Here is an 11,255-nt window from a genome sequence, read left to right as displayed (position 1 = left end):
TCAATTGAGTATGGAGGGGCATCTAATCTAAGCGTGTTGAGAAATGTTTCATGAATTATAGATTTCGAGAAGTGGTCAAACTAAATTTGATCAAAAATAGTGACAGAAAATTCTGCGGTCGCACTACGATTGACCGTGGTGGCGACCGTGCAACTTGTTTTCACAAAACTGCATTGCAGATTCAGTCTGGGCTTCTACGGCTAAGTATACGGTCGACCGTACTTTAACCGTGTACTTCAATGATCTTTATTTTCGTTTTATAAGTTTTGTTTGACTTGGTCATTTGCAAGATCACGTATGGATTAGTGAACTTGCGTGTTTAATGTTAAGATGTCGATCATCACTTACGCATATCTATCTGTCATCATCAAAACATATTCTTTGGTTAAGAATCATACTTAATTTTGTCGGTTAGTCCATTAACCAACATTCAATCAACAAACTCCTATTTATAGGCTACAAAAAACTAACTCTCTTAACCTCTAAGAAAACTTAAGAGGTAAGTATCACGAATATCGATAATTTCTTCACAAGTAACAAAACTAAAATATCTAAGTATTCTTTATAGATAAGAATACTTAATAACTAAGAATACTTAATAATTAAGAAAACTTAATAGCTAAGAATACTTAATGACTAAGAATACTTAATAGCTAAGAAAACTTAATAGATAAGTTTTCTTAGTAACTAAGTTTACATAACATAAGATAAATGTCTAATAACAATCTTAGATACACTAACACTCCTCCTTAAGATTGTTGTTGGACATCATAACTCGAGTCTTCAATTGATCTAGCTTCATTCCTGTGAGAGACTTTGTAAGCATATCTGCCAATGGATCATCATAGGTGAAGTATTTTAGCTTGGCTTCTCTATTCTTCTCGGCTTCTCGAATAACATGATATTTGACATTGATGTATTTTATTCTTCAATGTTGCACCAAGGGAGACTTGTTATCATAATACATGACTGTTGGACTTTCTTGAGTCAGATCCAAGTCAGACAACAACTTTCTTATCCAAACAGCATGATTCACAGCAGTCGCGATTGCAATATATTCTGCCTCTGTAGTAGATTGCGCGACAACGCTTTGCTTCTTTGAGTTCCAGCAAAATGCATCTGAACCAAGATTGAAAACATAACCAGAAGTACTCTTCATATCATCAACACTTCCAGCCCATTCACTATCAGAATATCCTTCAAGTTTCATATCTTTGTTTCTCTCGAACATAATCCCCAGATTGAGAGAACCTTTTAAGTATCTTAAGACTCTCCTGGCAGCTCCCAAGTGAGAACTAGTTGGTGAAGTCATAAATCTTGATAAGAAACTAGCTGCATAAGCTAAATCGAGTCTTGAGTGTCAAATATAATAGACTCCCGATAATACTTCTGTATAGAGTTGGATCAGCTAGATTCTCTCCATCTTGTATAGATAACTTGCAATTTAAAACAAGTGGTGATGTGACTGGTTTGCATGAAAACATGTTGAATCTCTTAAGCATGTCACTTGCATACTTTTTCTGAGAAATATGAACACCACTAGTTTGTTGATTAATTTTCATGCCAAGAAAATAATGCACGAGTCCCAAATCTGACATTTCAAATTCATATTGCATTTGTTTCTGGAACTCCTCAACAAGATTATCGTTGCTCCGGATCACAGTTAAATCATCAACATAAAGAGAAATAATCAGTACTTCTTGAGAATTTAATTTTTTCACGTAAAGAATTGACTCATTTTGACTCCTCCTGAAATTATGATTTATCAAATGAGCATCAATCTTTGAATACCAAGCCCTTGGTGCTTGCTTTAGACCATAAAGTGCCTTATATAGTCTGTATACTTTATCTTCTTGGCTGGCTACTTCAAAGCCTTGAGGTTGCTTTACATAAATCTCCTCCTCAAGTTCATCATTCAAAAAGGCAGATTTCACATCAAGATTATGAATTTTCAAATTGCGTTGAGGAGCTACCACTAACAATAACTTGATCACGTCATGACGAGCAACTGGAGCGAAAGTCTCTCTAAAATCCACACCGTCAATTTGAGAATACCCTTTCACTACCAATCTTGCTTTATGTTTATGAACTAAACCATCAGGTTGAAACTTAGTTCTAAACACTCATTTGACACCTATTGCATTCTTACCCTTTGGCAAATCAACAAGCTTCCATGTATCATTTTTCTTAATCATTTCAAGTTCTGCTTTCATGGCTTCATTCCATTCATCATGTTTGGAAGCTTCAATATAGCTTTCGGGGCTCCATAACAACGTGGTTACAAGACTCGTAAACATCAGCAATATTTCTGGTTCTCAAAACTTTGGTGTCAATTGTGTCTTCGACATCAAATTCTGGATCATCATAGGGAGATTCATTTTGGAGACTTGAAATAGAAGCTTCATGCCTTTTAACTTCTTTCATATTCCAATCCCAGTAGGTTCCTTCATCAACAGTCACATCTCTACTAATTTCAATTTTACAATCAGTCAAATCGTATATTCTATATCCCTTTGACTCTGCCGCATAGCCAACAAAAATTCCTTTTCTAGCTTTAGCATCAAGTTTTGTCCTCACATCTGGAATATGATAGTAATAAATAGAACCAAATACCTTCAAATGTTTAACTGAAGGTTTAATTCCTGACCAAGCTTCAACCGGAGTCTTATTACTCACAGCTTTTGTTGCTAATCGGTTGAGCAAATACACAGAAGTTGCAACAGCTTCTACCCAAAATGTCTTGGTTAGATTCTTTTCGAAAATCATCGATTTTGACATCTCCACAACTGTTCTGTTTTTCCTCTCAGAAACACCGGTTTGTTGTGGCGAGTATGGAACCGTAACCCAATGAATTACTCCTTGTTGTTGAAGGAAGTCTTCAAATTCATTTGAAGTATACTCTCCACCATTGTCGGTTCTCAAAATACGCAAAGTATTGCCACTTTGCACTTCAACAAGTTTCTTGAAATTCTGGAAGATAGAAAAAACTGAAGCTTTATTGTTGAGAAAATAGACCCAACACATCCGTATGTAATCATCGATAAAAAGTATAAAATACTTGTTGCCATTCCAGGATGGTATAGACATAGGATCACAAATATTAGAATGTAAGATTTCTAACTTGTGTGTGGCTCTCGTCACACCAGATTTTGAGAAAGGCAACTTGTGATTTTTCCCCATTTCACACATCTCACATTTAAGATCAACTTTGGTAACTATAGGCAAATCTTTGACTAGGTGGGTGGTATGCATGTGCTTCAGTGTTCGGTTATTGAAATGATCGAATCTTTTATGCCATTTCATATTATTATCGTCCACAACATGATAAGCACTTTCATCCAAAAATTCGAGCTTTAAGTATAAACTATCATCTACCATATCAAGATTTGCTAATATTGAACCGGTAGTGTCAGAGATGCAACAACAAAAATTCTTAAAATTCACACCGTAGCCATTTTTCATCATTTTTGTAACACTTAACAAGTTTTGATCAAGGTCAGGAATATATAAGACATCAGAAATATATTTGGTACCTTACTTTGTTTTAAACGCAATGGTGCCTCTCTCTTTAGCTTGAACAATTCTTCCATCACCGAGCTTTACTTTAGTATTGATTTTAGTATCAAGATTACAAAAGTATGATAGCTCTGGAGTCATATGGCTATTGCACCCACTATCAAGAAGCCATATAAGTCTTCTTAAACTTTTATCAACATGTAGGACCATGAACAAGTGTTCATTTGCTTCCTGATTTTCCTCAGTGACATTTGCCAACTGAAGTTCCTTTGTTTGGCCATGATTTTTATTTGCTCTACAATATCTCTCAATATGTCCAAACTTTTTGCAAAAATTGCACTTAAAGTTTGGTTTATCTTTAAACCAACAATTAACTTCTTGATGATTTGTATTTTGACAAACTTTACATGGAGGGAAAGTACCTTTCTTTGATGTTGAAGAGGAGCTTCGTGAGTTTGAACTTTTATTTCCTTTATAATTTTCTCTCTTATATGTGTTTTGTCTTGAATTTCCAGGCTTGTTATTTTTAAAAGAAGCTTGAAAATCACCTTCAATCTTTTCTTCAGATCTCATAGAGATCCTTTGTTCTTGTGCTTGAAGCTTGCTGGTTAGTTCAGAAATCGTAAGCATGCTAACATCACAAGATTCTTCTATTGTGGAAATTTTGGCTTCAAACTTTTGTGGAACACTTATCATTATCTTCTCCACCACCATCTGGTCTGAAATCTTATCACCATGAAGTTTAATTTGATTAACAACATCCATTATTCACGATGAATAATCTTTCACGAGTTCATCATCGTTCATTTTCAACAATTCTAACTCTCGTCTGAGAGTTAATAATCTGACAGCTTTACTCTATCAGAACCTTCAAAGATATCTTGAATTTTATCCCAGACAGCTTTGGGTGTGTCCAAGTCCATTATTGAGGTGAAAATTTGATCAGCAAGTCCTGAATGTAAACAGGTAAGTGCCTTATCTTTCTTCAGCAACTATTCTTCATAATTTATTAGTTGAGCAACTGTTGGGTTTGCTCTGAGTGCTGCAGGATTTTCATTAGTCTCTACAACCTTTCATAAACCTTGAGACTTCAAATATGTATTCATCTTTACTGCCCAAATATGATAGTCAATCCATTAAATAATGGAATTGCTGGAGCAGTTGAACTAGATGCCATGTCTAGTTTAAAATTTCTTTATCATGAATAAAACAGCCACTTAAGAAGAGAGCTCTGATACCACTGTAAAGGTTCAAGAATATAATAGAATTCTGCACTTGAAATATTAAAATAGCAAGACTTTGTTGCTAAAGATTAAAATAGCAAGACTTTGTTGCTAAGTAGATTAGAATAGATAATGGAAGTGTAGAATAGAAATAATTAGAAGATTGAGTGTATTATTTGAAGATTTGTTATTTTATACAACTCTTGATTACAACTCTTATTTATAGGCTACAAAAAACTAACTTTCTTAACCTCTAAGAAAACTTAAGAGTTAAGTATCACGAATATCGATAATTTCTTAACAAGTAAAAAAACTAAAAATATCTAAGTATTCTTTATAAACCTGATTACCACTCTGATAATTAGTGCCACTCGTATTCTTAAACGATATTAGCGACCAATAAAATGGTCACTATAGTGACCAATTTTGGTATTGTGGTCTCTAAAATATTTTGTAACGGATCTATAGTGACGAGAAGTCACCAACCTATTTTGGTCACTAACTTGATTTTGTGACCATTTTAGTGTTATTACTTATTAGTGACAAATAGCCTTCGTCACTAAAGCTCATTTTTCTTGTATAAGAGACAATTGTTAAAGTGATTTTTTCGTAGTGTTTACAGAATGCATAGAAAAAAAATGTGGTCAAATGGGTAGTACTGATGTTGTAGATTGGATCACATGGTATGTAAGTGTTATTTGATAATATAGAGGTCTTTAAAAAAAGGGAAACAATAGTAAAAGTTACATTTGATACTCTCAACACAAAGTGCATTTGATAAAATATACAATTGTTATAATGTTTTTAAGTTGTAGTTGATGATTTGTAGTACATTTTGGAGTTTTTGCAGGTGCAAAAGTTTCTGAGGATAAGGTAGCGACAGAAAAAAAACAAGGGGTGATGAAAACTGATCAAAATTTAGCTATTCGTACTCGAACATCCCCCAAGCCGTTGTTTCTTTGCAATACATTCTATGAACAAAATACATATTCAATGTTTGGAGAAAATGGGATTTGGAGACATGAGTCACTTTAATATCAACAAAATTCAAGGAAAGCTAGGCTACTATGCGGTCGACAAATTCAATTATCGTGAGGTAGAATTTATACACGGTCGATACTCCATAAAAGTGACTAAAGAAAAGATACATGAGATGGTAGGAGCACCCACAGGAGGTGTCAGATTAATATTGATTCAAATTTCTATTCACCCCCTAAAATACTCAGTTGTGTTTTGATAAGAAACAAAATAGTAACATCAGATAATTGTACTATAGCAGCAGATTGTGAATAACAATTTAATAATGAAATAATTATATGAAGAACAAAGAATGATAAATGGATGATTCTTTATTAAGTGAAGATGAAATACACGATAAAATAATCAGAAAGATCAAAAGATCTTCTGTCTAAAATCAGTAATTCTCACCAGAGAATCTAATTGCCCAAGCTCAAGAGATAACCAAAAATTGTACTTAATTTGCTGAATGCCTAACCCTAAATGACTAACAACAATATATAGGCTTTCTATTAGGCTATTCATTGTTGGGCTTGGCTTTGGATATGGGTTGTTCTCTATCAATACCGACGTCATGAAGAAGAGGCTTATCCCCAAGCCAACAGTTAATGATAGCAAACAGACTAGGGACTTGTGTTTGAATTTCCAGGACATCTTCCAAAGTTGCTACATCATCCATTGGCCATGGAATCAACCATTGTGGGGCTTGAAAACCCACTTTGGTTATATGTCGTTTCACAATACCAGGGTCCCATATTCGAATTGCTTGAATCACACAATTGAATTTTCCAAATAAAAGTGTGTTATCCTGATGTGTGTTTTATACTCTAAAAATAACTAGCAAATACTACCCAATAATTATCACACAATACATTCAACTAATCCCGATCGTGCAATAATTTTTAAGTACTGTTGACAAGTTCGTCCACAGATAGCAGTTTTATTTGAAACTTTAACTTGTAATTATTCTACTAAAAATGGGGGTTTTTGCTTGAAAAACAATCGCGTAAATAAGATTAAACTTAATTCAATAAAGACAAAGGTATCTACTTAGAGTCAATTCCCTTGGATCAGGATTGCTTATTAAGTCCGCTTTTAAACAATTGTGATAGAGGTAACACTGTAATTATCTCTCGATTCTCACATATTATCAATTAAATCCCTAGCTCAACTCTCGCTGATCATAATTCTATAATCTAGTTACCAATGTATTAATCAATATATTAATTTGACTTGAATTGCTTAAGTCTCCCTAACAATTCCACAATTATCAAGTTCTATCACAGTTTAATTACTAATTAATCAATTATATACCGGTCTCCCGTATATAATCAACCAAAGGCCTAAGCCATTCATGCTCAATAACCTAGTAAAGATCACCACATATTCAACTCTCGTTGACTAGTTAGTAATCCCTGCAACTTCAACTAATGATAAACCACAATAACAGTCGTTGTTAGTCAAACAATACATGAAATAAGATCTAATTGTTCAAATCATAAAGATAGCAATCCTTCACCTCAGTTCAATCATCTAAATAGATACAACTAATTTAGCTACTCATAATAAAATAAAATACACAAAAGCATGAAAAATAAACCATCGAATCCATTAACATGAATGAGAATAAAAGTAATAGCAAGATTAAACTAACCACAACTGTTGTAATGATGTAATGTAACACCCCGTCAAAAATCCCTTTAACGGAATGTTAACTCTGGTCCCAGTGCTTGGCTTGACTTCTGCGTAACAGCAATATTCTACAGCGGAAGCAATTAATATCTGAGAATAAAACATGCAAAATGGATCAACAATAATGTTGAGTGAATCTACAGGTTTTAGGTAAATAATACAGTATGTTTAAGAAATACATTTCGAAAACATTTATTAGTGGAAGACCTCCAAGGTTCAATGTTAAAAGTTTGTAGACAACTTCGTGTCCCATTTCAAAAGTTTGTTGACACTACTATGTCAAGTTTCAATCATTTGTAGACAATACCATGTCAAGTTTCAAATATTCGTAGACAATACCATGTCAAGTTTTATCTCATTTTTTCGTAAACCACAGTTTTAAATAACATTGTATAGTATCTAAAAAACAGTTATCAGAAAATAGTTTAAGTTCCTTGACCACGAGATTTTACAAGTACAACTCCAAGTTGCAAAACGTTTGCATAATCTATGAGCACCTGAATACTAGCAATGACCCGAGTATAGAATCCACTATACCTGCCTTTACCTCATAAAAAGTTATGCACTTGTACGAATGTATTATGTTCAAAGTAAATGCACCACAGTTTTTATAGCGGGTGAGGTTGTCAACCTAACGGATCCGTCCATCTAAATTGTGCCTACACAGATGATATTTAAAGTATTAAAGCTAGAGGCTTTGTGTACAAACTCAATATGCAGATATAGTACTCGTGTCAATACAAAAAGCATTTGATAATATAAGTATAACAGCGTGTATTCTCATCCCTGAAAACATGTAAAAAGCGGGACTGTAGACTCACCTTTGAATAAAGCTCGGATTAAAAAGTGGACAATTTACTTGTACGGTTTATAGCAGAGTAATGCAACCTAAGTATATGTATTTAGGTTGGTCAGTAAATATTTCTTAAACAAGTGTGGTTTCATAGTATAAGTTGTCTTATTGCTCGAATCGACGCGTTTCAAAGTAGAAGTCAACATATAGTCAACTAATTCATGCAAGTCAAACAAAGTCAACCAATGTCAAACCGAAAGTCAAACTTGGTCAAAGTAGTCAACTAAAGTCAACATCAGTAGGTTCATGTCAAATGTTGGTCAACATATCAAACCTAAGTCAAACAACACGTTTTAGATCATAATTGGTCAATTTCACAATTTCAGTTTATCGTTGTGCACAAAGTTCATGTACATGTAGCAAACTTAGCATATTATCTCATAGTGCAAAATTCAAGTAAACATGGAAAACTACAGATCATAATTAGACTCAAAATTGATTCGAAAAAGTCCAGCCAGGGTCTCATACAATAATTAAAAGTCAAGAATCAGAAGGGGTACATTTGGGGTTCACCAAGTCAATTTCTGACCGCGCACTGATTTGGTTTTAGCTATAACCGGAGTTAGGAACATGCAATCAATACAATACCAGTGGCCATGGTTCACAAACAAGTTAAAATAACACATATCAAAAATTGAGCAATTTTGGTTTAGCCAATTTGTACTGTTTATTCATACAAATTGAACATTCAGTTTTTCAGCTCAAATCAGAATTTACATAACGTATGGCCCTATTGTGCCCAATGCATAAGGTTTCAGAGATTGACATAAACTAACAATAAGTCACATATCATGTTAAAATTCATATTCCAGAAGCTTACATGCTCATTCAATAAACACAATCCTCAGAGTATAAAACAGAGAGCAATTTACAGATTCGATTCAAGTTTCGCTAGTCACATTCGCACGCAATTAGCCGAAGATCTAGATACAATTAGCCTATGATATCTACATGAAAGATGAATTAATTTTTGTGTAGATTTCAAATATGTAAAGCTTTAATCACAAAAGCTAACAAATTTTATCTTACAAGGTCGTTTTCATGCAAGTGCTGTATAAAACTACTTTTACACTAATTCAAGCATATCTTGGGTTTTACATAAGAAAATGACACGATATCCTAGTGTAAACTGAGTGTTTTTAAATTACCTATCCAATGGTATAAATTTCACAATCCAATTCGTGGTCTATCAAACCCAGATTTCTGATCAATCACAAAAACACAACGTTAATTTCAATTGGCCATAACTTGATCATCCGGAAATGAAATCAAGCGAATCCAAAGCCTAAAATCAATAGTTTTTCGCAAGGAATCTAATTATAATATAATATCATACAATTGAAAAATTAAAATTACTGTACACATCAAATACAAATTCGGTGTTCGCATAAAACAATCAAGACGAGCAATTTATCGCATCTAGTATTCATCAAACATCAAGACTTGAGCAATAGACAACCTAATCCATGAAACCTTAATAACAATCTGATTTTAGAGATTAGAGTTTATGTGTTTATACCTTTGATCACAAAATCGTTTATACAAACGCGTAGAGAACGATGCAAGCAACAATATTGATCAAAGAAGCAAAAACAAGAGATCAAAACTTGATGGAGAATTGTAGGGATGAAGGTATGAGATTATTTGGTATGTATGGGACTGCAATCATGGAGCAAGAATGATAGGAAAAAGAATGGGATATGTTCTCTTGTTACTTAGAAATTAAGAGAATATAGTTAGTGTCCTAAACAACCAAAAGTCAACAAACATGGGCCTAAACTAATAGTCAACATGCATTGGCTACTCATGGGACCAAGGATGATGAGGTATGAGGTCATGGCCATGTGGCCTCGGGCTCGGGTCTCGGGCTCATTTTGTGTAAAAGCTCGTTCGCGCGTGGTTCGTTTCGAGTGCCATTAACCGTACCGAATCTCCGGAACGTTAACTAGTCGTTGAAACAAAATCACCGTGTTTAATTCATTAAGTAAATAATAAATTAAATTTCTTTCATAAGTTCAATAATTATTAAGAATAATTATTCTATCGTTTTTCCGAGTTCCGTTAACTGAAAAGTTTTCTAGGCGATTAACTTTAATCGTATCGTTTCTAGTTTAATTCATCAACCGAATTAAGTTCACTAATTAATATAAAATATTAATTCAAGTAATCCACTAAGGATCAAGTACGCATTTAATTACTTTAAATACGAAAAAGTTTCACGTAGCCACTGTTAACTATTCTGGAAAAAAAAATTGGCGTATGAAAATTGTATGATTTAACTAACGATCGTCAAGTATTTAACGAAAGTTTTAACGGAAAAACTTAGGTTGTTACATTACCCACCTGTTATTGAAAATTTCGTCCCGAAATTTGGATGATGGCAGTTATTGATGAAAATAAAATATTTTCGTATCATTAGAAATCCACGTTTCAACGTGAGCTTGAATTCTATAACTAAGTTTGCAAATAAAGTTTATACTTGGCTTGAATAGTTTGACTTTCCAGACGTAAGCCTTCATACATTCTTTTAATAAAAGAATTTGGTCATATACGAGTGTTTCGTCAAATAATATGATAAGATTAAATAATCTTTCGAGATCTCTATACGGATGGACTTCCAAGGTTCGTTCGGTTTCGTAATGAATACGAGTTAAGTGTATAGAACTTCTTATCATAAAGAATATGAATGAAATGATTCGGTTACGTGTAAAAATATGACTGAATATGTCACTAACGGATGTATTGAAGTAATAGTTGTCCGCCTTGACTTTTCGATGTAATCACTATTGAATCTCCTAAATTTAAGGAATTTGAATATAATCGTTTGAAATCTGTGAGATTTGGATCCGGTAATTAAGGAAATTAGAATCCTTTTCTTTTTGATTTAATACGATTATCTTAATCGGCTGACGCGTTGCTATGGTAAAAAGTTTTGATATAAATTAATCATCTCT

The 11,255-nt window shown here is 33.5% G+C and overlaps 1 protein-coding gene across 1 annotated transcript; it reads right to left on the bottom strand.

Moving 5' to 3' along the window:
* Positions 1 to 3,534: 3,534 nt before the first annotated feature.
* LOC139898248 (uncharacterized) lies at positions 3,535 to 4,281 on the bottom strand. The gene has a single exon (XM_071880983.1). The coding sequence runs from the start codon at positions 4,279 to 4,281 to the stop codon at positions 3,535 to 3,537; it is 747 nt and encodes a 248-aa protein (XP_071737084.1).
* Between the last annotated feature and the right edge of the window lie 6,974 nt (positions 4,282 to 11,255).

Source organism: Rutidosis leptorrhynchoides, chromosome 1 (assembly GCF_046630445.1).
Source record: "Rutidosis leptorrhynchoides isolate AG116_Rl617_1_P2 chromosome 1, CSIRO_AGI_Rlap_v1, whole genome shotgun sequence".
NCBI classification, from domain to species: domain Eukaryota; kingdom Viridiplantae; phylum Streptophyta; class Magnoliopsida; order Asterales; family Asteraceae; genus Rutidosis; species Rutidosis leptorrhynchoides.
This window is presented reverse-complemented; position numbering and strand designations above follow the sequence as displayed.